At 46.5% G+C, this 27,869-nt stretch overlaps 1 protein-coding gene across 1 annotated transcript; it reads left to right on the forward strand.

Annotated features, from left to right (window-relative positions):
- Window positions 1–45: 45 nt before the first annotated feature.
- Window positions 46–26,947, forward strand: CALB2 (calbindin 2). The gene is made up of 11 exons (XM_083624996.1): window positions 46–241; window positions 15,921–15,997; window positions 16,841–16,930; window positions 18,069–18,149; window positions 19,223–19,279; window positions 20,975–21,052; window positions 22,692–22,747; window positions 24,068–24,107; window positions 24,523–24,576; window positions 25,033–25,104; window positions 26,405–26,947. The coding sequence occupies exons 1-11, from the start codon at window positions 151–153 to the stop codon at window positions 26,519–26,521; spliced, it is 813 nt and encodes a 270-aa protein (XP_083481122.1). The 5' UTR covers window positions 46–150; the 3' UTR covers window positions 26,522–26,947.
- Window positions 26,948–27,869: the final 922 nt, after the last annotated feature.

Here is a 27,869-nt window from a genome sequence, read left to right on the forward strand (position 1 = left end):
GTGTGCCCTCTAGTGGACGTTGCCTCCTTCTGCAAGCTTTGAAAGGCTTATAAAGGCAGAGAGGGCAGCGAGGGAGCTGGAGAGGCAGCTGGACAGTTCCTGGTGCTGAACGCAGACAAGAGAGCAACGCGGTTGAGGACCAGATCGCTCATGGCAGGGAAGCAGCAGCCCCCTTATCTGCACCTGGCAGAGCTGACCGCCTCCCAGTTCTTGGACATCTGGAAACATTATGATGCTGATGGTCAGTGAGAATGAAAAGAGGGACACAAACTTCTGTTCATTTAACCTTTAGGGACAACTGATGTTTTATTGCTTGGTGCCAACATGTGGCTGGAGGAGATTGATCAGTGGCTTAAAATGGCCAGTGCTAATCAGTAGGCATGCTAAGTTTCTTTCTACTTTGCCTGAATTTTTATTTAAAAGGCTGCAATAAGGTGGTTTTAAAGACAGAATTCAGAAAAGGTAGTTTCTGTTGCCTGTTCTTTTTGCTGTTGGGTTGCTGTTGGTTTTTAAGTGTCTACGTTTTATAAATTGTTCACTTTTGTTAGCAGTAGTAAATGAGAGCTGAAAAATAGTAAGACAAAGAGTGAGCAGAGAGGAGTGGAAATGTTTCTGATGAGAGTGGGCACAATGGGTGAGTGTAAGTTGAAAAGTGTTTCAGTTGGTAGAATTCAATATGTTTTAGACTAGTATAGTCTCAGTCTTCTGTTTTAGACTTCCTTGTGTTTATTTTCATAAACTTTGGAGGCTCATAAACTTTTTGCCACTATAAGTAAGTCTGGTTAGAGATCCTGTCCCATGTTAGGAAGAGTTGAGGTGGCTTCTCCTGTTGGGTTGTGTGTGCCTGTGCAGCTAAACATGTGCTCCTATAGAGAAGGGCAATGATTGCAGTATGATGGGAGTTTGCCTTACTGTAAAGGGTCCTGTGACCATGTCTTGATAACACCCCCTGCGGGTGTCCATTATTCCTTAAAAACCTTTGATCTGAGCTCTGGAGAATTCTGTGTACAATATGTTTTCCCCACTAGTCACTGTGTCAAGACGGCATAGCAGGATTTTACTCTAGATAGCTGCAAACCTGCCTCTAAGCACCGCTTACAAGTAATTCACATGAGGTAAGCCACTGGGTGCCCGAGGTGGTGGCTGTTAACATCTAACACAACACAGGAAGAGATGGCTGCTATCCAGAACGCTGATCCAAAAAGGTTTTTATTTGTGGGAGAGGGGGATACATGCATATCCTGAAACTCTTTAAGCCCTTTGCTGTGCCTCCTCTTCCAGCCATGATGGGATAGAAAAAGCAGAACTTGGAAGAAGGTGGTCTTTAAGAATTTCAGCTGTAGGGGTGAAACAGTCTCCCTGATACTGTTGCAGAAGGCAAGAGGTTCACATGGTTTGGGGCCATAGGGACAAATCTAACCAGGTCCTTTTCTGACTTTTTTTGTCCTATGAAATGAAAGAGAACCAAAAATTTCATAAATTAAATCCCCCCACCCTGTATATGTGCATGTTTTGACTGCACCAATTGCCACACCGGTGACAGGGAAGAGACTTTCCTCTGAGATGAACTGGCTGAAGGCACACCCCAGTATGCGGTAGGGTGTGCATGATGCTCCCCTGTGGTGTGCTACCGGGTGGGTTTCTTGCTGGAGCCACTTAAGTGGAGCATGTGCTTTCAAAACAATGAGTTTCTGTGGCATATTGTGCATGGCGTGGATGATCAAAGGGCTGGGAAGGTGAAGCATGTGGGTGGATGGGCCAGTTGTCTAACAATGGACCAGTCTCTGTGACTGCTTGACTACTTTATTATTCTCCATGGTTGCAGCAACCTCAGGACAAACAAGGAGCAGGGATCCAGGGGTGGAGTTTTATTGTAATTGTATATCACTTTTCCTTAGAAGAGTGGGGGTCAACCTCCGGCCCCCGGCTTTGTTTCAAGTGGCCCTCCAGGAACTGCAGGCCCACTTTTCCTTGCTCTGTCTGTGTGTAAAAAAGAGAGGGGGGCACTGTGTAATCCTGCAGGGCTGTAAACACCAGCCAATTTTGACCATGGCCTCAGCTGTCAGATTGCAGTTCCGCCCCACCTGATTGCCTCTGAGGTTATGCAGTCCCTGATAGAAAAGAGGTTCCCAGCCCTAACTCAGAAACTCAAAGCAGCTGAAACAAAAAATCCTAGTCTGTATGTCAGAAGGAACTGAGCAACCTTCACCTTGGGCAGATGCTGACGGGAGAGGAGCGAAAAGCGGGGTGGTGTTTTCAGCTCACTCAGAGTCCGTGATCTCCTGCGGGGCGAGGCAAGCTTAAGCCTACAGAAACTGATTGGGGATAAGCTCACATAACTCACTGCTGGATTGTGGCTAAAGTGCACCAAGCAAGTCCTCTTCCAGATGGCTTGTTTATTGATTATTCACCCTGATTTGTTTGCAGGGAAATTAAGCAGTGTTGACTATTTAATGAGCATTTATTCTGACAATGGCGCATCAAGCAAATGCTAGTCTACACTTGCTGGTGCATTTCCCCATCACTTTCCGAACCTCAGAATGTCTGATCTTTTCAGAGATAACGGTTTTGTTTTGTTTTTTTGCATGACATTCTCCCAAGCACAACCTGAATTGGCCAGTATGTGAACCGAATCCCACCCCAAAATAGCAACAGCCTGGAAGCTCTCAAAAAAGGAGGAAGCTGACCTCGTTGCCCCTCCTAAAGAAGGAAGGCATGCTGGCATCTTTTATTTAGTTTATTTATGGCAGCCTAATAACATATGTTCTCTGGGAGGCTTCCACTAAAAATTAAAGCAAATAAATATAAAGCCGGATAATAAAACCATAAAAGCACCACAAAATCTAATAGAGCAGAAAACTACCAGCAAAATACAAAATCAATACGACAGAGCTCACAGCTGCACCAAAATGTCATCAGTCTTAAAACTCCAAGAATATACCAAAGATCTGAATGTCACTAAAATATATTAAGACTGAAAACCCAGGAAACATAAAAAGGGGGCTCTGTAAGCAATGAAAGTCACCACAGAGATCCTCTCCCTATAAACTAGCTGCATTACCTTATTTGTTGGGGAAACCCTGAGAAGGACCTCAGAAGATATTGATGTCCAGGTAAGTATATATGGCAGAGACAGTCCTTCAGGTCACCTTGTCCCAAGCTGTTAAAGGTTAATGGATTAATGGTGGCTCTTTGAACTGGGCCCGGAAATGAACTGGAAGACAGAGCAGAGCAAAAAACACTGGTGTAACATTACCATGCCATGCAGTCCTGGTTAACAAACTTGCCTGCCCTATTTTGGACCAGAGGAAATTTCCAGACTGCTTTCAAAGGCACCCCTTTGGAACCATGATCCCACCCAGACATTAATCAATTGATTCAAATATTTCTAGATCACTCTTCATCAAGAATTGATTCCAGGACTATACACAAAGTGTTCAAGACTTTGTGGCTCTATCTGTCTATTTGGCCTTCTAGGCAGGAAAGGTGACATTTTTAAAATTGCTGCCTTCATGTGTCCTGGGCTTTAATTTGCTAACTGTGAACCACATTTCCCCAAAACATCAGTACTATGACTGCAGACTCTCTCTTGAGTTCCAGCAACCTTTTTAGATAACGCATGACGTCTGCAATATTTTGCACCAGGTACCCAATTTGCATTTGTCAACTGAACTTCACAAGGCCACCTGTTTCTCTTGCAACCTCACATTTGGAAGACCCCTGTACCTTCCCCACTTAACCCCTGGAGGTATGGTTGGTTAGTTGGTTTAAGCTGCTGTGATTGTATTTCCTTGCGTTGTTCAAAAAGCTCAACCTCTTGCTCCTTCCATGAGATTAAGAGCCACTCCATGAAATGCATTTAGTAAAAGAAGGACTTCCCTTGCTCTCCTTCAGGGGGGTCTCTCTCTCTTTGAGGGCACAGGGGATTCTGACCTTCCAGCAGCAACACAATCCCACCCCTGGGATGCGACTGGAGCATGGCAGTAATCCTACAAGGCTCACTCTTGAAAGGCAGCAAGACATAGCCCTGTTCAGGCACCCTAAAGAAGGAGAGGGAGGACCGCTCCCCACCCCATCATCATTACCCCCCATGCATTGGAGGGATAATTTTTGAAGTGGGGAGTCTGCTCTCCTTGGGTAAACACCCTCCTTCCCTGATTTCTGTACCATGCAGAAAGGCTGCATTGACAGAAAAAGGCCGCCTGCTTCAGGCATTATCCTTCAGGTCATGAAGGATGATTGATGGTGGGGGGCAGGCAGGGCAGAGCATACTCATTCTCACTCACTCTGAACAGAATGTCTGAGTATGGCTAGACCTTGTTAGCATTGTGGATTATTTACTTGGTGTCAGAGCGGTGCCATGTGGGGCATTGTCCTAAATGCCTGATTGGTAGAAGAGGCAGCAAAGCAAGATCCCCCTCCTGACTTTCTGTAAGGCAACAAGGGTGTATCCTGCAGCCACTTTGCAGCAGTTTGCCTCCTGTACCACCGGGACTTCAGCCTGTCAGCAAAGCTGGTAAATGAGGCTCAGTGGGCTCAGGGCACCCTAGACTGTCCTTCCAACCTGAACATGGTCAGCTGACCTCACTGGCCAAGGAGGACACACCAAGGAAGAAAAAGCCAGTCTAAGCAGTGCTAGCCTGATCTCATTGAGTCTCCAGGCCTTGCCTCACTTCTGGCGAGCAAGCAGGAGCAAGCTGGAGTCCCTCTCAGTCCCTCCTATTGGTAAGATTTGTAAGGCAGTTTTACTTGTGGCATCAGGATGGTGCCCCCAAGATTTTTCAACCACAGTTCTCATCAGCCCCAACCATCCCACAACCATCTGAGGCTGGGGCTGATGGGAACATGGATGTGCTGGCTGGGGTGGATGGCTGTTGCAGTCCAGAACTCCTGGGCAAGCACCAAGCTGGAGAAGGCAGGTATGAAGAATACAAGAGAAAGGTGGGGGGGAGAGAGAGAAAGAGAAAGACGGAGTGCCCAAAAGAACTGCATTTCAGATTGGCCCCTGTAATTCCTATGTACCCCTCCTCACCCCTCCAACCATGGTTGCCCTCCTTCTAAATTTGAGCAGGATGCATCGCTAAAGGGTGAATGCAACCAAGACACCTTTTGTCAATTCAAGTAAGCTCAGCTTAAAAACAAACACGACACCCCACCCCGCAAACAAACACACATACACAGACATAAATGATATGTTGTTGCAGTGTAATTTGAGGGTGATTCAATGTGTGGAGGGGGGTCTTCCCAGGGGAGCTAAGGAGATCTAACCTGTTATTAATATAATCATTTTGGCAACTTATCATTAAGCACAGCTTTTCAGTTACATCACCTCGCTTGCAATGATCAGAGCAGAAACCAAGGACTTGGCATCAGTATGAAATTATACTGTCCCTGCTTAGTAATCCCATTATTATATCGGAGGACCCCTGCAATTTCTATCTTATCTATCTTTCTGATGAATCAAGCCATGTACAATATACTCAGGGTGCTCAAAGCATCACCAACATTTTCCTTGCATCAACAGCTGATGTCGCAGAGGATGCAAAATCTGGAGATCCTAATAATGGTGGATTCTCACCAAGTTATGTTCTACTTCAACCTTGGTGCTTCCTGAAGCCCCTTGAGGTGGTCAGCTACTTCCTCCTTGTCTTCCCCTTGGTTCAGAGGCATGCAGGATGACCCAGGGGCAAGAATGGCATCAGCAAAGCTTGATGGGGTGGTGCTCACAACCAAACTGCAGGATGGCAAACCACTCACAAGCTAGAAAACTGCACATAACTTTGGGATACAGTGGGGGCAGAGTCCTGCATTTCATTAGTGTACTTCTGAGTAATTTCCCACATGTAGAGGCCAAGCACAGCAGGCCAAACCCTGATACACTAGTTTTCTATCTGCAGCAAGTTCCCCCCTCCCCACCACGTTCATAAGGACACATGCAAAAGTAGCAACTACTTGTGTGTTCTGAACTGGTACTCACTTTGCTTCATGTGTAAGGCTGTCCTCCAGAATCATGGGTACAGTGGTACCTCGGGTTATGAACTTAATTCGTTCTGGAGGTCCGTTCTTAACCTGAAACCATTCTTAACCTGAGGTACCACTTTAGTTAATGGGGCCTCCTGCTGCCGTTGCCGCACCACTGACCGACACACGATTTCTGTTCTCATCCTGAGGTAAAGTTCTTAACCTGAGGTACTACTTCCAGGTTATCAGAGTTTGTAACCCGAAGCGTTTGTAACCAGAGATGTTTGTAACCTGAGGTACCACTGTAATTACTTTACATATAACAAGTGTTGGAGGTGGGGGTACATTAATTTAACCATGTTGACTGTGTGCCACTAAAAGTTGTGTGAATGTGGTTTATTAGTTTCCGACTGCTCTTGTGAACATGCAAGGTCTCTTTCTAGCGCCCTCCATCTTCTCATTGCTCACACTTTCTCCTTTCCAAAGCCATGGCTTAACCTTCCCTGTTTGCAGGCTTGCTCTGTGTCACCCTATCCCACACTCTTTCACTGGCTGCTTACCCCACAGGGATGTGCCAGTAAAACCTCCCCTGATTAAAGGTTCTCCCTTGGGGGCCCATCAGAGATCAATTACACAATGCCACCTGCTTTAAGAAAACACTTGCCTCACCCATCTCAGGCTTTCCAGCAGGACTCATCTTCAGGACTGCTGCGATTCCCAGAGCCCATGATGGCCCTGTGTACAAAGTTGCTTAGGGCCAATGTGAGCATAGACTCAGCAAGCATCTGGTCCCAAACTCACACTGGACAAAATAGAGTGCCAAGGCCAGCCCAAGACATTTTTCTGCCTAAGGCCAAGATGCTGCACCTATTCTACATGCAGAGGCCAACTGGATTGGTGTGTGAATCTTGCTTCCACACTGGCTGGTGGCACAGTGTCTTCCTCAGCACCTGAGGGCTTTTTGGGTGGCTGGGTGGCTGGGTGGACTGCATGGCATAGGCGGTTCTGTCTGATCCATAGCTCTCAGCATCTGCTGCCTGAGGTTTCCTGCCTCACTCTGCCTAATGGTAGAGCTGGTCCTTGATGCTGGCCCCATACTTGTGGAATCCCATCTGAAGGGATATAGGGCTGGCTCTATCGTCACTAGCTTTTGAACCAGCCTTGAAAACCCACTTGCTTCCATCTGCTTTCAGCTGAAATGTTGAGCTGAGTTTTTAGCATCCTATTGTTTAAACAGCATTTGACTTCCTTCCAATTGTTTTAAATTTTACAGGATGTACGTGTGTGCCCGCTGGGGCTGCCTAATGCCTTTAGATGGCTATTTTAGTTTGTTAATATAAGTGGATGGTTTTCGTTTTGATATTTTCAAATATGTATGTGGGCCACATTGGATTGAGAGGCTTTTACCCTGAGGGGGAAATCTAGAAATATTCAAAATAAATTAATACAATGAATATGGCAGGAAAAGGAAGAAGACTCATTCCTTTCCCCTTCAGCTAACCTACAACTGAGTCCACATCTCCCCCCAAAAGCCCCACCCCTCAGCTGGGCTCACTTCCAGCTCTGGAACCCAATGAGGGAGGGGAGACATTTTAAAATAGCCAAGGGGATCTGCCAGGGCTAAGGAAGGAGTAAGTGCCTCCTCATAGCCACCAATCCCTCTCAAAAAACCCCACCCCAGGTACTGCCACGAGGAAAACATTGCACTGGAAACCCATTGTTTCCTTTGCATGCTTATAGTTTGGTAATATATTTAGTTGGGAGCCTTTTACCTTTCATTGTGCAGGTGAAAAAGATTCTGGGGGGGATATTTTGTACTGGAAAACAACAGGAGGGGGAAGGGGGAAGCTGCTGCCTCTCCCTGCCTGCCCTCTTTCTGCTTAGACACAGCCTCTTCCTGCCCTGGCTCCTTGGGTTGAAAAACAAAATGGAGGAGAATAGATCACTAGAGCCTCTGTCTGTGGCAGGGGTAACTGCCCTGTGGCCCTCCACAAGTCATTGGACTCCGATTTCCATTAGCCCCTGCAGCCTGCATTGCCAGTAGGCTGGGATGATGATAGTCAAACCATATCTGGAGTGCCACAGGGTCCCCTCCGCTTTCCACCCCACCCCACTGCCCACTCTATAGTTCACAAGCTGAGAAACAGCAGGCCTCAGTGCTGGTCTATCAAAACACCAAACAGCAGTTGTCTGTTTCTTCCATATTGTCAAGTCTGCCAAAAGCACATTTTGCCTCAGGATATTCTGAAGAATGTGCAGGGACACATCTATCTAAAAAGGGAGTGTGTTACACATTCAGTTTTCTACTGATGGGGGAGCAGACCACTGACAACCCAGTTTATTTAAGTGCTATTACTTGTTAAATCAAAGTAGACATTTGTAAGGCATTTTACATACCGGTATACAGTGGTACCTCGGGTTACATACACTTCAGGTTACAGACTCTGCTAACCCAGAAATAGTACCTCAGGTTAAGAACTTTGCTTCAGGATGAGAACAGAAATTGTGCGGCAGCAGTGCAGCAGCAGTGGGAGGCCCTATTAGCTAAAGTGGTGCTTCAGATTAAGAACAGTTTCAGGTTAAGAACGGACCTCCGGAACGAATTACCGTAAGTATGTAACCAGAACTACAACTGTATTTCTTTAAAAAATAAAAATAAAGCCTGTATCGCCACTATTAGATAGATTGGGCCACAATAAAAAATCCAAAATCCACAGTTCGATGATGCCATTAGTAGGACCAATCAAAATGTCCACAAAAGAGTCTGCAAGGCTTTTGAGTTATCCAAACTTCATAGATAGTTAAAAAAAAATGCAGACAGGCAACAGGAAGGTAAGATGGTTTGTGGTGAAGCTCTCTAAATCTGGTAGGAGTCAAGGTGGAGCAGATGCTGAAATGAAGTTCTGTTTGCTTTGCCTAGGAAGGTTGACTGCTGGGAAGGAGAAGCATATCAGGGCAGATTCCCTACTTCTGGCAATGCAACAACCCATTCTGTGGTGGCAGTTAGAGAATTGGACTCACACTGGGGGAAAACCCTGGTTCAAATTGCTACTTAGCCATGAATCTCTTGCAGCCTAACCTACCTCACAGGATTGTTGTGAGGGAAAGAGAACCACATACACCACTCAGCTCCTTGGAGGAAGAGTTGCAATACTGATATCAACAACAAAAGCCCTGAAAATTGCAAGGCATGATAAGAGTTCTAATGTGTAAAGGAGTTTGATTAAGGGATTTAAAAAGTGCTGTGTATTTCAAGTTTGCATATAAAATCTCTGCTTGGTTTATACTGCAATTCAGAGCCAAGGACAGCATTTTTGAAAAGCTGAGGTTTACGGCTGTGCAGCAGGCCAGAACAAGGCAAAAGAATAATTAACTACCACATTATTTTGATTTATTGCCTTTGTTACAGGCTCCATTTTGAATGGGCTCTCCTCCAAGAGTTCATCTATTACTGGCTGAATGATGGCATTGATGGAGCTTATCAATTTTGGTTTTATAAAATGCTGTGCCTATCTATTATCCTTCTCGCTGCACTCCCAAATAGAATGCTGATATTGGATTTCAGCCCAGGAGTCAGAATGATGACTGGGCTGCCCACTGTGCAGACAGGACAGGCAACAGCCAGCCCTCCTGCCTACCCAGGTGCCCATTGGAGGAGAAATGGGTGGAGCACTGCCAGCTGCTTTGCTTTTCCTGGACCTGGGAAAAGGGGGCCCAGCAGTTGCCCATGCAGGCTGATTTCTTGTGCCACACGCAGCTGGAAAAGGTCAGGGTGGAAGAGGGAGTGCCAGGGGAATTCAGGGCTGGCCAAATTGCATTTTTATTTTGACAATAAATATACCGCTTAATTACAACTGTCTTTAGGTAGTTAATGGGTAACTCAAGACAAAACAAAAAGAAGAACAAGACAATTTACCCAGCATAATCAGGATCGTCTTTTCATTACTTGATCTGTGTTGAATTTATGAGAGGGGACAATAAAGTGTTCACAAGGATATTGGGAGAATTAAAGAAAACCATGCTCCCCACCCATCCCAGCTCCTCTCATACTACCGTGTCCTGCAACATTGCAACATCTCAAGGACCACAGATGCATATTTGGGTGATAGGCAGCTTTTTAACTCCCAGGCAAATCTTGTGAAGGTGCCCTTTCCAAGGACTACATGCCTACAAAGAACTGGAGGGTCACAAAGTGTATACCAGCCTAATGGCAGGGCTGCTAGTAGTGTTCCCATTGGATGCTCAGGAGGCGTCCAGTGAAATCCTCTGGCAACCACTCTTCTGAGTCCTAAAGGAAACAGACATGCTTAAGGATTTTATTAATGAAAGCAAGCCACAGTCTGAAAGCAGAACAAATTAGAACCCTTACACCTCCATCATGAGATAAGCTAGGGATGCCCACATAAAAGCCATGGGAGAGGTTGCCAGGGATTCAGAGTGTAAGGCAGGCATAGGCAAACTCGGCCTTCCAGATGTTTTGGGACTACAACTCCCATCATCCCTAGCTAACAGGACCAGTGGTCAGGGATGATGGGAATTGTAGTTTCAAAAACATCTAGCGGGCTGAGTTTGCCTATGCCTGGTGTAAGGTCACCAGTACAAGGAAAGCATCCAGCTCTCTCTTTCTCTCTCTGCTTTCCATCTTGCTCCTGAAAGCCTCTTGGGGCTCTGAACCAGCTGTGTGGCCTAGGGGGAGTCCAAAGGGCTAATTTTGGCTCTCCAGTCTGAGGCTGTTTCTCCTTTGAAGCTGGTGGCTGAAGTCCAAAGGCTTAGAAAGAGACACATTGAACATTCAGACTCTCCTGTTTATAAATGTTGATAACTGTGCATGTCTGACATTATGAAACTTTAGTGTTGAAGTTTCCCCTAATACCTCATGAAAAGCCATCCTGCACCTGGTAATACATCGAAGGAAGGCTTGGTACCTTCCCCAAATGTTCTCCAATGACACTCTATTGGAAGGAGCCATCACAGTTTGTGTTGATGGTGCAGAAGAGATTATGTGCCCTTCTGCCTTCCTGGCTGACTTGTATGAGACCCTCTTTTGAGAGGCTAATCAGGTCCCCGGATGGCCTGCAGGGCATTAGCGTAGCAGAACTTTTTGCGAGGAATTTAAAAATGCATTGACTGTTTTAGTAAGTCAGGTCTTATAAGAGCCTTGCTTCAGCTGACCTAATTTGGTGAGACTTCTCTAGGAGTATGAATAAATGCATATTAAGCCTCCCTGTGTATTCATGAGAAAAACCATTAAAGATGTTTTTCAGAACACTCATTTCCATCCTGCTTGGGGTCCCCAGAGTTGGAAGGGACACTTGCAGGCCTTCTAGAGCAAGATTCTGGGTTCAAAGTGTAGCTCTGTAGAAGACGGAGCCTCCACAGACACTCCTTCTCACTGCTGGAGGATTCAGCCAAATTCCGCTCTTCAGTGTGCCTATTAAAGATTCACGAGCCCGTCCCACACCCTTGGGCATGAGGGCTATGCTCTGCCTCCATGGTCGGAGGCAGTAATGCTTGGAATATTCAAGTTCTGCTTGCCAGTTTCCTCATAGGCCATTGGCCTGATCCAGCAGGCTCTTCTTATGTTCTATATCGTGAAAGGGAATAATCTAACCAATTCATAATCAATTGCTTCTTGTGATACCTTTGCGGGTTACAGGTGTTTAGCTGTTCTTCTTCTTAAAAGGTAAAGGACCCCTGACTGTTAGGTCCAGTCGCGGACGACTCTGGGGTTGCGGCGCTCATCTCGCTTTACTGGCTGAGGGAGCCGGCGTACAGCTTTCGGGTCATGTGGCCAGCATGACTAAGCCGCTTCTGGCGAACCAGAGCGGTGCACGGAAACGCCGTTTACCTTCCCGCCGGAGCAGTACCTATTTATCTACTTGCACTTTGACGTGCTTTCGAACTGCTAGGTTGGCAGGAGCAGGGACTGAGCAACGGGAGCTCACCCCATCACGGGGATTCGAACCGCCGACCTTCTGATCGGCAACTCCTAGGCTCTGTGGTTTAGACCACAGCGCCACCCACATCTTCTTCTTACCCTGCTTTAAATATCTTCAAATCAGAAAGAGTGTTTTCAGACCTTGTTAATGACTCAAGCTTTTCACACGGACCGGTTGACTTGCAACAACTCCATGCACACAGCTGTGGTGTTGCACGTGCATCTGCCATACCTGGGTTCAAGTAGCCACTGAGCTGCAGATTCTAGGTGGCTTCAAGCAAGCTGTCTCAGTTCCCCTTTCTTAAAATGGGTTCCTTAGCAACTTCCCTCACAGGGTTATTGTTAGAGTGAAGGTTTGTCGCGTATTTTCCCCAGTTAACCAAAAGGTTTAACAATAGAGAGCTTTGTAAAACTGACTGCAACCTGGTAGGTAGCCCCTAAGAGACTTTAACAATCTAGACTAAGCCATTGTTATCTGGAATGTCCTTAGTCTCATTCAAGATAAGAAGTGAAGAGGGCCTCTGTCCTTCAAAAAGAAGCTTGCCAAGCCAGCAGCAGCAACTGTGGAGAAATCAGAGTGAGCTCTGTGCCATTTAATAAGGGCTTTGCTGGGCAGCTTGTTTCTATATGAAAGAGTTTTCTGCTGCTTTGAAAACCCCTCGTCCAAATAATTTTTAAGGGATGCCGTATGAAAACCAGAATTTTTTGGACTCCCTGCAGAATGAGGCCCAGTAGGTATAACCATGCCTTTCCTTTTAATTCTTTGATATTTGAGCCGCTACCATTAAATTATTTTAAACAATATTTGAAAGTATACTCAAAGAAAAGCACAAAAGAGAAATGTTCAAGTCAGAAAGGCGGAAACTTTCATAGAGGAAAGAGGGAATTGGAAAGCCTTTGGCCTGCTGAGCTAGCTTTCTATTGGCAGAGCGTTTGCAACACAGGGAGCAGACAGATATGTCAGCCATTGAGACAGAAATTAGCAGCTAATTGGACAAGCTGCTTGATGGTGACCAAACCAGCTCCTCCCAAATTCATTCATTGTCAGCTAGGAGTGTGGAGGGGGGTACCTCAGTTCCTTACTGGAGAATCTGGCCTCTCACTGGGAGTCAGGTGTAGATTCATAGTTCTGCTGAAACAGATGAAATACTGTGCTACATAAAAGGTGGTGATTTCTGTCTTTAAATGAATTTATATAACTGGGAAGTTAACCTCCCCTCCCTCATTGGGCCGCACTGTCAATTCTTGGTTAGTCTTCCTTGGCTAGATGTTGCCAGCCATTAAGGATCCAGGGTCCAGCAGGCATATGGGAGGCTACGCCCCCCTCCAAGCATCTGGTCCACATCCTCAGGTTGTAATAACTGAAATGTATTCTACAAATTTAAGTGACACAACTGCAGAATTCTTGATACCCAAGTCATGGCAGATCCAAAAGGGTGTGGGCGTGTTTGGCCTCAGTGTCTTACAAATGTGCCACCACTTACTTCCAGGAGCTCTCTTGCATCCTCTTGTGGGCCAAGATGGAGCATAGACCCTGAACCACTCAGAAAAAATAGTGTTGGGTTTGCTTATTTAATTAAACTTATACCCTACTTTTCACTACATCTGGGTCGCAGCATCAGCCAGAAACTTCCCTAGTAGGGCTCTCAGAAATACCTCAGAAATCAACCTCAGAGCAGAGTGGTGTCCTTTAATGCTCAGCACTAAGTCCCAATACTTAAAAACTGCATCCTGCCGGAAGGGAGATGGACATGTAATCCCTGTTAGCTACAGCTACTCCCTCTCTGCAACCCCACAAGCCTACACTGGTGCTGCGCAGAGAACTCAGGAGGCCAAGTCTGAGAAGGATCCACTCTTTCTAGCCCATCCACTTTGGTCTTATTATTGAATGCCAGGCTGGCTCCTACGTTAGTGATTAAATCCTGGCAATTTAAAATGGAGTCGAGGCATCTCATGTATGCATGTTTTCCACATTGTCCACACAAGGTTTTCCTCATTCAAGCAGCAGCTCACACTCCCCCTCCCTCATTTAATTCAAGTTTTCCTGATTAGCAGACAAATTGGTAAGCAAAAAAAAAATCCAACATATAATTGCTTGTTACTCAGCTGCGGACATATGAAAGAGCATTGTGTGGGTGGTTTGTTTTGGGGGTTTTTACATGTGTGTTGACGTTTTGCTGTGTGCCATCAGGGCTACCAACAGTTGGGCAGAAAGGGTCAGATTTGGGTGGACCTCAAGGCCAGCTGAGACCCTGGTTGCTTAGCTTTGATTTTTTTTTTAAGTAACTTCCTCCATTCTCTAGATCAGAAGATATGAGCCAATCCATTAACACCTCCACTCCTGTGTCACAATTTCTGTGAACTGAGCTACTGTGAACCGCCCTGAGACCTCTAGGTATAGGGCGGTATATAAATTCAATAATTATAATACAAATAATAATCTGCTGCTCCTGTGAATCCTGTCACCTGAGGTCTTTTCGGTGGACTCTACTTTGCAGGGTTCTAGCCAATGAATGGCAAGTGACCTTTTTGGACATCACCAGGAGGAACTAGGAAATCTTAGAGCTGCCTGTTCCTGCTTCTGTTTCCTTGCTGCCCAGATACTGCATATGCGTAATGGGGAAGGGGGTGCACACATCATGGGCGTTGAGTGAGTTTTTGGCTTTCAGCAGTGGCACCACATGTTCCTGCCCTCCCACTATTCTCTCTCTGTAATCCAGTAGGAGCTCCAGAAAATCAAAGAACACATATAGGCAGCATCTTGGTAGGCACATACATTTAACAATTTCTGTAGTGATGATAACAAAAATGTACACACAGCTATTTAGTGTGTGTGTGTGTGTGTTTCTTATTTGCAATCATGTTTTTTTGAAGAGAAATATAAAAGTGTAAATGCAGCTTATGATGCCATTAAAATGTGTTGATATTTTCTTCTTCTTCTAAACATAATGAGCTATACAAGTTCAATTTTTCCTGGGCTGCTGAATAGGGCAGTTTATTTGTCTATTTCATAGCCTGTTTTTAATCTGGTCCTGGCATTCTATATTAACTTTTCTGGGAGTAAGGCTGCAATCCTCATCCCGTTTACCTGGGAGTAAACACCATTAGATTCAACAGGATTTACTTTTGAGCAGACATGATTAGGATTCTGCTGTACTTTTGAGTAGATCTAGGATTATGTTGTTAATCTCTCCCTTTCTCCCTCCAATCCTAAATTTTAAAACAATTACACAGGGCTTACTTAGGTGTCACTGATGTCACTTGGCAAGAAACTAATACTAATTTTTAAATAATTATTCTGCAGTGACCAACTGGTTTTGACAGTAAATATGTGGTGCGTGTATTTTTTACATTTCCAGTGTTGGAAAGCTTTTTGTTTTGGTTTTGGCATTTTGCTGTAAAATATAAGGGCTGTGAAATGGTGCCGCTGAAGCGAGGGAAGGGCTGTTTTTCTGGCTTTGTGAAGGTGTGTATTTCTTGACATGAACGGCAGTACATGTTTGTATCTTGATTAGCCTGCTGTTTTGTGCAAATCTGGCATTTCAGAAAACTTGTATCTCAAAAAAATAATAATAATTGTGCCCTCCAAAAAACTAATGCCTCTAGGCAGGCCCTCAATGGACCCCAAGCTTCCAGAACTCGGGGGGGGGGCAGGGGAAGTACTAATTGAGGGGAGGGGGCAACATACCCTATCAAGCACAACCCACTAGTGTGGATAGGAAAAACTGAGGCAGAGTTCAACTGAAAGCTCGCATGCATGAATGAATGTGCACAAAAGTACACATGGAAGACTCTGATCTGTGGCACTCATGTGTGCATGGACAGAGTGTGTGCGTACAGAACCTGACCTGGCATGTCAGTGTGGAAACATCCTTGGTGGGGTGGTGAAGGCATGGCTGGATGAAAGGGTAGCACAGGCCACGTTGATTTATTACTCAAAGCAAGATGAGAGATGCCTTCTGCTATCCTTTTTTCCAGCTTCGGATGCTCCTTATTGCTCCCTTTGTGCTTCTTCTTTCAGGAAACGGCTACATTGAAGGCAAAGAACTGGAAAGCTTCTTCCAAGAGCTAGAGAGCGCCAGGAAGGGAGCAGGAATGGTAATAACCAGTGCATTTTCTTTCTCCCGTCCATTAACTTCTGCTTCTATTCCTGTTTTCAGCTTAAAGAGGCTGTTCTGTGCCCATTTACTTGGGAGTAAGCATCTAGCTTGACCCCTAAAAGAAAGGGCTAAACTGGGTTTTAAAGTTTGCATTGCTGTAATTTTTGCCTTTGAGTTAATCAAAATGTCATATTCTTATTATTCAACACTGTTGCTTTACTGCAAAGGTTGGGGGAATCTGTGGCCCCCAGAGGTGTTTCTGAGTGACAACTTCTGTTCCATCTATGTTTGGGGATTTTAAAAGCAAAGCCTGCCGGGGACGGGGCTGCACTCAATGGGGAGGTGTATGGATCCCATGTGGGATGCGGGTGGCGCTGTGATCTAAACCACTGAGCCTTGGGCTTGACAATCAGAAGGTTGGCGGTTCAAATCCCCGCGATGGAGTGAACTCCTGTTTCTCGGTCCCTGCTCCTGCCAACCTAGCACTTTGAAAGCACGTAAAAGTGCAAGTAGATAACTAGGTACCACTCCGGTGGGAAGGTGAACAGTGTTTCTGTGTGCTGCTCTGGTTCGCCACATGACCTGGAAGTTGTCTGAGGACAAACGCCGGCTTCCTCCGCCTATAGAGCGAGATGAGCGCCGCAACCCCAGAGTCGTCCGTGACTGGACCTAACGGTCAGGGGTACCTTTACCTTTATGGATCCCAAATGCCATTTCTCTTCGAAATGCAGCTCGCCTGCTAGTCTGGGCACAGGACTGAGCCCAGAAGTGGCTTTGTTTCTCCCCACCCACCAAGCTGAGCCTGCATCAGAGGAGTGAGCCGTGCCCCCTCTTTTCTCAGGAATCGAAAAATGTCAATGTTGCAGAGAAGATGCAGGAGTTCATGCGGAAATACGACAAGAACGCTGATGGGAAAATTGAAATGTCTGAGGTGAGCTGTGTGACACCCTCCCCCCTGCAGAAGTCCAGAAGCCCCCTGCCCTGAAGAGGGTGTGAGCCTGTGCATTCGGCAGAACGCTCGCCCCTCTCTGCATGATGACTGCTCTGAGTCTGCCTATATGCAGGCAGGGACAAACTCAGCAAAGGGGAAATGCTGCAGATCTCCTGACGGGAAGAAGATTGCCCCTCTTGCCACTGCCATGCCTCCTTGCTGCTCTTACCCTCTGGGTCCAATCCTCACCATCCCTCAGGAGGGCAAGAGGAGGTGGCTGATCTCCACACTGTGGTGCTGTTTGCCTCAGCCCTGCTAGAGCTGCCTCAGCCCTGCTAGAGCTGCCTTCCCCAAGGTGGTGCCTTCCAGTGGTTCTGAGCTACAACTATCAGTCCTCATCGGCATGGTTATGCTCCCCTAAGTCCCAGGATCCTATGGCTGGGACTGGCAGGAGTTGTAGTCCAAGACATCTGGAGGGCACCAGCTTGGGGAAGGCTGTACTAAAGCCTTGGAGAATGCAGAACAGCAGGCAGCAAGAGCCGGAGGAAGCCCATCTAGCATAATACCAAGCGGCCACCATGGCTTTCCAGGGTGAATCAGAGGGGACATTCCCAGCCCCAACTAGAGATGCCACCGGAATTTGAATACGGGACCTTCTGCAGGCCATGCAGGTGCTGGATCCCAAAGCGTTTCCCTCCAGAGGCTGTTCAAGCTTCCCTGCAGCTGCTACATAAATAACAAAAATGTGTTTGTTAAGTGCATTCGTACAATGGACATCATATGTAGTTTGGCCCTTGGTTGCTCTGAGGAATCCTCCTGAGCATATTTCTCAGCAGCTTCCCTAATCTGGATTATGCTGTTCTAAAACCAGTCATTTTACCCTGTGACCAGGAGTCCTTTGGAGTGCCAACAGTTCACTTCAGTGATCTAAAGTGGGCTTGCTCCAAACTGTCCAGGTTGAACTTCTCCCTATATTCTTTCCTAGAAAAATGGCAAGACAGAAGGTCAGGGGAAAGGAGACCAGGAACATACTTTTAAGCAGTTGTTGTTCATATCGTCTACACTGTTCTCAACCAGTTTCTCTCTCTGAAGTTGACTTGCCTTTCCTGTCTCTTTCTCCTCCCCCTCCCACACCCAGCTGGCACAGATTTTGCCCACAGAGGAGAACTTCCTGCTGTGTTTCCGGCAGCACGTTGGCTCCAGTGCCGAATTCATGGAGGTAAGAAGAACTTGGCTCCTGCTATCTTATTTGGGGCACCTCCAGACTGTGGTGGGTTTTGTTCTTAGCAGGTGAATTTTGCAAGATGCTGCTGACGCTGTAAGAGTGATTGGTAGTGGATTTGTACTGGGCTGTCCACATCAATCTGCTTCGTTAGTTATTCTGTGCTGTTTCCCCAGTGTTATTACATTATTGCCATCTGGAAAGGGCCTCTTGCACTGCAGAGCACCGAGAGCAGGACAAAAAATACACAATAACATTTGTCATATGAAAAGTTACAGGATTTCAGCTCTAAGATAGGCACCAACTGGAAACGGGCCAGCCTGTTCGCCCCAGAACTTTTGCTACAGGGCTACGGCCCACTTAGTGAAGCAGAGGAGGCCAGGCCAGCAGGGCTATCATAAGGTTGGCATTGGGCAACTTCTCCCTGGAAGCAAATAGGTGCTGTCTGCCCTAGAGGCACATAAATAAATAAAAACGCTACTGATATGTCGTCATCTTGAGACATACATCCAACAGCTGTGAAACAGCGATCCATCCAAGCAATTAAAATGAATAATAGGAAATGAATACCGTGTTGGGAAATGAAACTGGAGTCCATCTGTTGTTAGCTAATGGGCAAATTAAGTTGTGTGACAGGCACAGGCAATTAAATATTAAAATTGATCTGCTTATAATAATTTGTGCTTAAAATATTCATTCTTTCAATAATGAAGGTGAACCCTTGACACAGCGTTTTCCACTGTGCTGGCCTTTCTCCAGATGAAAACAATATTGAGAATCTTTTCCCACTGATACTGAAGATTTGGAAAGCGGTTGCTCTGTGACACAGGATGGCTCCAAAGACCATTTCTTAATTGACTGAACTGCTCTCTGATGGATTTTCAGTTACCGGCTCATGATTGCTTTTTCTTAATCTGCTGATTCATTTGTTATTTTCTTCATTATTGGTGCTGCTGCTGTTCTTAGCCACCTTGGGGCATTTTGTGAGAAGGTGGGTTATAAATCCCAAAATGTATAAAAATCAATATAAATGCAATTGTTGTGACAAATCTGTGCTCTTTCCATTGCAGGCTTGGCGGAAGTATGATACCGATCGCAGTGGCTACATCGAAGCCAATGAGCTCAAGGTGGGCTGAGCTGAGGTCAGGGCTAGGAGAAGATAGAACCAGATGCAATATGGCTCACAGGGATAAACATCTTTTAAAAGTTAATGCCAGTTGCATACTTGCATGCACACACACACATTTTCTAATGCACAAATAGCCTCTATGCAATATCAGTGCTCCCTTCTCTTCATAGCAAAGCACTTCTCTTCATAGTTGTCAACTTTTCCCTTTTCTTGTGAGGAATCCTATTAGGAATAAGGGAATTTCCCTTTAAAAAAAGGGAAACGTTGACAGCTATGCTTCTCTTTGGTTTTCAGTACTCTTTGTAATAGCCCTGTAGTGTTGGCTGGTGTTAAGATGGCCACATTATAGTTGGGAGCTGAGGTTGAGAGAGGCTTTCCTGTGCAAGCACAATGATGAAGTGAGATTTGACTCTCCCGGGTATTTTGTGGCTGGCAATTCACTCTTTGAACAACTATTCTATAACAACGACCCCCCCTCCCCTGCTCTTCCCAAAGCATCCATTGATCACGGCTCTGATAGTGCTGTTGTCCTTAGCACTTGAGGTGTGGCGGAGTGGGAGGAAGAGCAGCGGCACTAAGAGGCGGCTTCAACAAGGATCCAAACAGTGGCAACAACATCTTCTGTTTGTGCTGAAAATGGCCTCCCTATCCATCACGTTGCCATGCTCTTATGTGTTTCCCCAGCTGCATCCAAATCTCTGCATGGAGCAGGCAAGAGGTGTAGACTTTGCAGCATCTCATTGATGTGGACTGAAGGAATGGAGGGGAATGGAGCTCCTCCTCATAGGGAACTCCAAGGACAAAAGAAAGGATCAGGCAGCTGGATCAGGCCAAAGTGCCCCCCTCTAGTCTGGCATGGTGCTCCCACCATGGCCAGCCGGATGCCTCAATAGGAAGCCCACCAGCCAGACCTGAGCACAGCAGCAGCTCACTCCCTGCTTGTGATTCCCAGCAACTGACATTCAGATGCATACTGCTTCCAACCGTGGAGGAAGAAAATAGCCTTAGTGGGTAGTAGCCACCGATCTCCTCCTCTTCCGCCTCCTCCTCCTCCTCCTCCTCCTCCTCCTCCTCCTCCTCCTCCTCCTCCATAGGTTTGTCTGACCCTTTTCAAAAGCCACCCCCTGCCTGTGGGGTCCCTTCCAACTCTGCAGTTCTATGATTGTATGTCACACTGAAAGGCACACTTATTTACAGTTTCTAGAGCACTTCTCGTGTGCAAATGCTTCTTGCTCTTTATTGTCGCCACAGCATTTGCCTCTTACCCCCATTTTACAAATCAAGACTCTAAACCAAACAGATGCCATTTTTGGTCAATGGAAGAGTCTCTTGTTAAAAGGCAGCGCTGCAGCTTTTATGCACAGCTCATTCCACTTCTTACTATAATGTCCTGCTAGGAGATGTCTTGGCTTACTGTGGCGGAATTCTCTTTGCCTGCTTCCCCTACAGTCTTATCTGTTACCGGGGGCTGGGGTCAGTGGTGGTGGTGTTTATGCAGGAAGGGGAGTCGTAGCTGCCGTTTTCAGCAACAGTTGAGTCCTCCCCAGGATGCCTCATTTCTTCTGCATTTCTGTGCTTGCTTCCTAGGACATCAAGGCCTGTTGAGCTTACGGTTGAGCTTAGTTCTGAGTGGGCATGTTTACGATGGGGCTGTAAATCAATCTGCGCCTTCTCATGCCTTCTCTTTTTGCAGGGATTTCTTTCGGACTTGCTTGAAAAAGCCAACCGGCCCTACGACGAACCAAAGCTGCAAGAATATACACAGACCATCGTAAGTGCAAGAAGCCCCCTGGGTGTAGGAAGGTCTCCTGTGGGCATGGAGAGGTCTGTTGCTCAACTCCAGAACCGCCTGCAGGCTTCCTCTGTCCCCCGTAGGCTGTATCCCCCAAAACCTCCTGCCACAACTAATTAGTTAGGCTTTAAAAGTGCCCTCTCGGGCTGCAGTCCACATCAGCTTTCTTCAACCTGGTGCCCTCCAGATGTTTTAGACTACAACTCCTAACCTTGGCCATGCTAACTTGGGCTGATGGGAGTTGTAGTCTAAGACATTCAGAGGGCACCAGATTGGGGGAAGGCTGCTATGCGGTCAGGCTGCTGAAATCCCATTGGCCTCAGTGCAATTTAAGCAGCCTAAATGGGTGGGCAATTACAGCCTTTCTGGCTTTGGTGGGGCTATCATGTTTGGCAAACAATCACCGTGATCAACTCCTACTCGGAAACCTATGTCCCCACTGTGGAAGGAGGTGTGGATCCAGAATTGGCCTCCACAGTCACTTACGGACTCACTGTTAAGACCATGTTCATGGAAGACAATCTTATTCAGCTATGAGTGATGGCCAAAGAAGAAGACATACTTACTGTAACTCTCCAATGCCTTCTCAGCCTCTCAGTTGGTTTTGTTTTTCCAAAGACATCAGAAGTGTCTTCCGTTTTCTTTTTTCCAAGGGAATCTGGAGAAGAGGAAGCAAGTAGGCTTCTTCAGGGGGTGCTGTGCTACCTCTGCCGATTTCAGCAGAGGCTGTGTTCACACTCTGGTTGACTGTGCACTCCCAGCAGATCCAGTTCTGGGTTTTTAATCCATGGCCGTTATCCCAAATGCATGTGTATTCTGTCCTTCATTATAAAATGCTACTGTTTGATGCCATTGTTTCTCAAACAGCTTCATACTGACTGGGTTCCTTGAGCCGCAGCCAAGGTGTAAACACCTTTGCATGGGGTAGAGACATCCCTGCCCTGTCAATGCCCATTAGTGTGTACACAAACAGAAACAAATCTGAAACTAATGAAGCTGTGCTGATTTGAACAGCTAAAGGAGAAAGAGCTGTGAAATGCAACTTTACTGCACTTTAAGGTGGTAATATGAATACACTTCACTTCACATAGCATTGCAGAGGGGCAATGAAAAGAGGCCATCTGGTAGGAGCCACCCAGAGTCAGGGGTGGAGGAAGGGGGGTGCAGTGGGTGCAGTCTGCCCTGGGTGTCATCACTGAGGGGGGTGACGAAATGCCGGGCGGCACTCACCGCAGGGCCTGCAGCACGCCCGAGCCATGCATCTTTCCTGGGAGAGATGCAGTGGCTTGTGTGCACGTAGGCTCTGCACTGCCCAAACGGTCCCCAGCTGTAGGGCAGCTGAGTGGGAGGAGGCAGGCAGACTCCGGAGGCCCTGCGGTGCCCCCCGCCCTCGCCCCACTCCTATAGGTGTGCCCCCCGCCCTCGCCCCACTCCTATAGGTATGCCCCAGGCACCCGAGCAGCTTCCTCCACCGCTGCCCAGAATGGCTGGGACAACCCAACCAGATGGGTGGCATATAAATCATAAAATTACTGTTATTATCATTAGGAGTGTCTTGTTGCAGGCCAAACCTTTAACTTAGGAGCCACTCACAGACTGTCGCTTTCTGACCCAACAGCTGCGAATGTTTGACTTGAATGGGGATGGGAAGCTCTGCCTGTCGGAGATGTCACGGTAAGATTCATAGAATCCATAGGATTGGAGGGGATCCCAAGGGTCATCTAGGTCACCCCCTGCAATGCAGGAATCACAGCTGATGGATGGCCGTCCAACCTGTGTTTAAAAATCTCTAGTGAATGGGAGTCCACCACTTTCCAAGGGAGTCCATTGATCCATCACATTGTTATAAACCCCAAAAAAACCAAACAGACCTCCCCACACCCCTCCATATGGCAGAAATAATATAAGTGTAGAATTTCTTTTTCTCTGGGTGCAATCTCCAATGTACCCTTCCAGTTTGAATAGTCGAGTTTCTTCCTGAGTAATCCCCAACCTGGTGCTTTCCCGCTGTTTTGGACTACTACAGCTCTCCTCACCCTCAGCCAGCACAGCCAATGGGGATGCAGTCCAAAAGAATGAGGTGGTAGGCATTTTCCAGGTTGTGCAAGGCTGGATCAGTGTGGAATAGTTGTTAGTGTGTCAGACTAAGATCCAGGAGACCAGAGTTCAAATCCTGACTCACCCACGAAGCACGCTGGGTGACATTGGCCCAGTTAAATTTGGCCCGCAGCTTCACCTACTGTAATGGTTATATGGGGTTGCTCGTGCGTAAGTTGCTGCCACTCCTGGCTAGGTTGCCTGGTTAAACCTTTTTCTGGCTGGACAGCCCTTCACTTCGTGGCTGTTTCAGTCGCTAGCAGAATCCGTCAGTGGGCGTTTCTTGAACTTCTTCCAGCAAAGAAGTTCTTTGATGCCAAGTCTACGCCTACTTTCCCTGCGCGGAAGTCTTCTGCGCAGGGTGGGTGTGGGTAGCGGAGGACCCGTGCTCTCCCCGCTGGTCTCCGGCGAGGAGTCCTGGAGCCCCCTCGCCGATTCCCCCATCTGCCCCCCTTTATCCCTGGTGTTACGCTGATTTCCTTCCCCAGCCGATGAGCTCCCTCTCTCCCTGCTGGGCCCTTCTCCAGCATCGCTTGGGAGCCTTGCCTCCACCTCTGGCTCCGATGTCAGTTCCCTGACACCTATCTCACGGTCACACCCATTTAACCCACATCTTGAGCAGAGGAGTTTCTTGCCACTTGTCCCTGTAACATGTGACCATGTTTCAAAAGGACTTCTGAGGCAAATGTCTCCAATCCTAGTAAGGCACAGTCCAGTTTCCAACTATCATCCCAGCTCCAGAAATCCACATTCCATCTAAAAGTTTGCCCCAAGCAAAATGCATCTGGAACTGACAGACAAAACTCACCTATTCAGATGTGGTGCTGATCCCTTTTCTTCCTGGCAAAAGTCATGCTGTACCTTCTTTTGTCTGACATTATCTCATTGGTGTTGCAGACTATTGCCTGTGCAAGAGAACTTCCTTCTTAAGTTTCAGGTAAAAAAAAGTGGTGGTGGGATGTTGGTGGGGTTACTTTCCTCCTGTTTATCTTAATCCATGGGTAGGCAAACTAAGGCACGGGGGCCAGATCCGGCCTAATCACCTTCTAAATCTGGCCCGCAGACAGTTTCAGAATCAGCGTGTTTTTACATGGGTAGAATGTGTCCTTTTATTTAATATGCATCTCTGGGTTATTTGTGGGGCCTGCCTGGTATTTTTACATGAGTAGAATGTGTGCTTTTATTTAAAATGCATCTCTGGGTTATTTGTGGGGCATAGGAATTGGTTCACCCCCCCCAAAAAAAAAATATAGTCCAGCCCCCCACAAGGTCTGAGGGACAGTGGACCGGCCCCCTGCTGAAAAAGTTTGCTGACCCCTGTCTTAATCCATTTCTCCTTCTCATTTATTCAGGGAATGAAGCTAGATTCTGACGAATTCAATGCTATCTTTGCATTTTATGACAAGGTACAATATCTAGATCTTCACTCACCCCTTCTTCCCTGGCCAGGGAGGAGCCCCATTTTGTGGCTCACCTCAGGTGCCAAAATGTCTTGGGCTGGCCATGCGTGGAACTCTCTTCTGGCCCAAAAGAGCCTCAGCTTGGTCTGTTCTCCTTGGGGGCAATGAGTAGGCGTGTGAAGAAAGCCATCCAGCTGATATTGTTTCTACAGTTTGCCAAGTTGACCACTTTGTTCGAATAAAGTACGGTTTTCCTTTGATGGTGCTTATATTTCCAGGGTTGCAAACAAGAAAGCAGCTACAAAGCAGAAAATTTTCAAACAGCTGGGATGGAGAGTAAGGCAGGTGTGCCTGCAGATTACAAGTGAAGGAAGAGAAGACTTTCAGGGTTGGGGAATAGTGTACCTTGCGTTGAAAGAATAGTCTAATCTCTCTCTATTATCTCCTACCATTAATATCCAGGATGGAAACGGCTTCATTGATGAGAATGAATTAGATGCTCTTCTGAAAGATCTCTATGAGAAAAACAAGAAAGTGAGTACATAAGGTGGTTTGTGTGTGTGTGTGTGTGTGAGAGAGAGAGAAAGAAAGAGAGAGAGAAGAACACACAAGATTGGGGGCGGGCCCTCCTCACTCCAGAGCACACATTATGAGGAATGTCCAAGCACTTACTGTGAAGATTATAGCCCGATGCACAAACATCAAGTGAGAAAATTTCTTTGCAAATCTGTCCCAAAAACGATGTCTGAAAGATTGCAACGTGGCACCCTGTCTTGAGGGATCTAGTACCCTTTCCTTATTGGTGCAAATGCACTGCTAGCAATTGGAGGCTTAATTCAAAATGAAGCCTCTGGTTTTAAAATTCACACACTTAAAAACTGCATGTGAAGAACTTCTCATTCCCCATAGTCAGAACTTGGAATTTTTAAGTGTAAGACTTGATACTTCGGTGTAGCTGGCTTTCAGCTTTTATTAAACATTTACTTTTTGTATCCAGCTTCGTAGGAGTGAAAGAGGGATGATTGTTGAGTTCTGGGCTCGTGATATTAGGTGTGTGTGTTGGTCTCTGTGTGTTTTGAGACAAATCACCTTTCGTCCACAGCAGCCTGGGGCGATATACAACAGGTATGAACTGCATAACACAGACATCAATAAAACAGTAACTAAAATAAAAGTGTTAATGCAAAACTAAGAAGTTATTAAAATATTCATTCACATATTGTTGCTGCGGGTGAAAATCCCATAAATAAACTACAGAAGCCTGGATAAAAGAGTCCTCATTTGCCCTCTGAAGACCAGCAATGAGGGTGACAATCCTACCTCAAGGGGGAGACGATATCAAAGCTGGGGACCTCACCACAGAATTCCCTTTCTGCATATTCCCTTTTCCAAATACTGTTTGGGACCATAAGCAGACCACCCTGGGTTTTTTTTACATTAAAATAGGAGGCTAAGGAGGCTAAGAAGTGCATTATATGATTCCTGCATTGCAGGAGGTTAAACTAGATGGTCCTTTGGGCCCGTTTCAATGCTACAGTTCATAGAATCATATAATTGTAGAGCTGGAAGGGACTCCAAGGGTCATCTAGTCCAACCCCCTGCAATTCAGGATTCTCAGCTAAAGTATCCATGACAGATGGCCATCCAGCCTCTGCTTAAAAACCTCCAAGGAAGGAGTGTCCACAACCTCCCGAGGGAGACCTTTTGCTAGGTATTCCATTCTATGCCATTTGCTAGATTTTCCAGTTCTCTAAAGCCTTGCTCTGAACTTCGCTCCCCTCTCCAGTCATGTGAAATTTCATTGCTCCCTCCCCTGTTCTTTTCCCTTTGCCAGGAAATGGGCATCCAGCAGCTCACCAACTACAGAAAGAGCATCATGAATCTGTCCGATGGGGGGAAACTTTACCGCAAGGAACTGGAGATCGTTCTCTGCAGCGAGCCCCCTCTGTAAAGATGAGCCGCCCCCTCCACGACTCAACCCGCTGCCCCCCGCCCTGCCACAACCAACCACAAAGGCAAAAGAAAAAGGGAAAAAAGACCACGAGGAGCAACGGGAGGCCGACTGTCCAACCTGTACCTGGGCAATCCACTTGACCCCGCAAGGCTTGGCTTGCTGATCTGCTTGCTGACTTTGGGCACACAATTGCTGCCGGATGGTGGCGCCTCCTCTCCCAGAGGGGGCTCTGATCCAAACCATCAGTTTCCTCTTCCTGCTTGTTTCTCTCTGTGTGTTGGTTACCATAGTTTGTGTCCTGTACATCCTCAGATCTGGAGTGTATTTTATTTTTGCTCTTAATTTTTATCTTTTGCTTTCTTTTCACACTAAGTCTTCTTGATTACCAAAGAAGAGTTTACAAATAAAACTGATCTTCTGCTACGGGAATTGTGTAGTTGCATCTTTTCATTCCCTAAATGTTGCAAGGCTCTGCAAGGATGGGCCAGATTTTCAAGAGGGCAGGCTTGGCACCCATTCAAATCCCTCTTTGACTGAAACTGTAAGAATCTAATATGCCCAGATCTTGGCAATGCAAAAGTGCAGCTGGCCTTCCCTTCTCATTGTAGACACTCTTTGGGGTGGGAAGAATCAGTGACTTACTGAAGTTAGCAATTTGTGACTTGGCTCATTATGGCTGTCTACACACAGCAATTTAAAGTGGATTTGATGCATCTGAGGTGTGTGTCATCCGCATGACATTCTCATCCAATTAGCAGCCCACACTCCCCCCCCCCTTTAATCTGGATTTCCTGATCTGCAGATAATGAGGCAAGGGAGGAAGGCTGGGAATTCAACATAACATCACATGTTACCCAATTCTGGACATACTGAAATGTTTTTAAGCAGAGGTTGGATGGCCATCTGCCATGGATGCTTTAGCTGAGATTCCTGCTATTAGGGGGGGTTGGACTAGGTGACCCTTGGATCCCTTCCAGCTCTAAGATTCTGTGAAGCACCTTGTCGGGGCAGGATTGGGCTTTTAAAATGTCCTTAGTGACGTTTTTTCTGAGTGCTACCCCCTACATTCCTGCTTCCATTGATGGGCTCCTGCTGGGAGTGGCACAACACATTAAAATAAAGAAAATTAATGTGCTGTTTTATGCAAGTCTGGTATATCAGAAAACTTGTATTTAATTTATTTTTTTAGATGACCACACACACACATGTAAACCAATGTCTGTAAGCATGCTCACAATGAACCTCAGTCTTCCAGAACTCAGGGTGGGTCAGTGGCGTAGCGTGGGTTGTCAGCACCCGGGGCAAGGCAAGTAATTTGCGCCCCCTAACCCGTGGATTTGCGCCC

Source organism: Podarcis filfolensis (genome assembly GCF_964270895.1).
Source record: "Podarcis filfolensis genome assembly, chromosome: 8".
NCBI lineage: Eukaryota > Metazoa > Chordata > Lepidosauria > Squamata > Lacertidae > Podarcis > Podarcis filfolensis.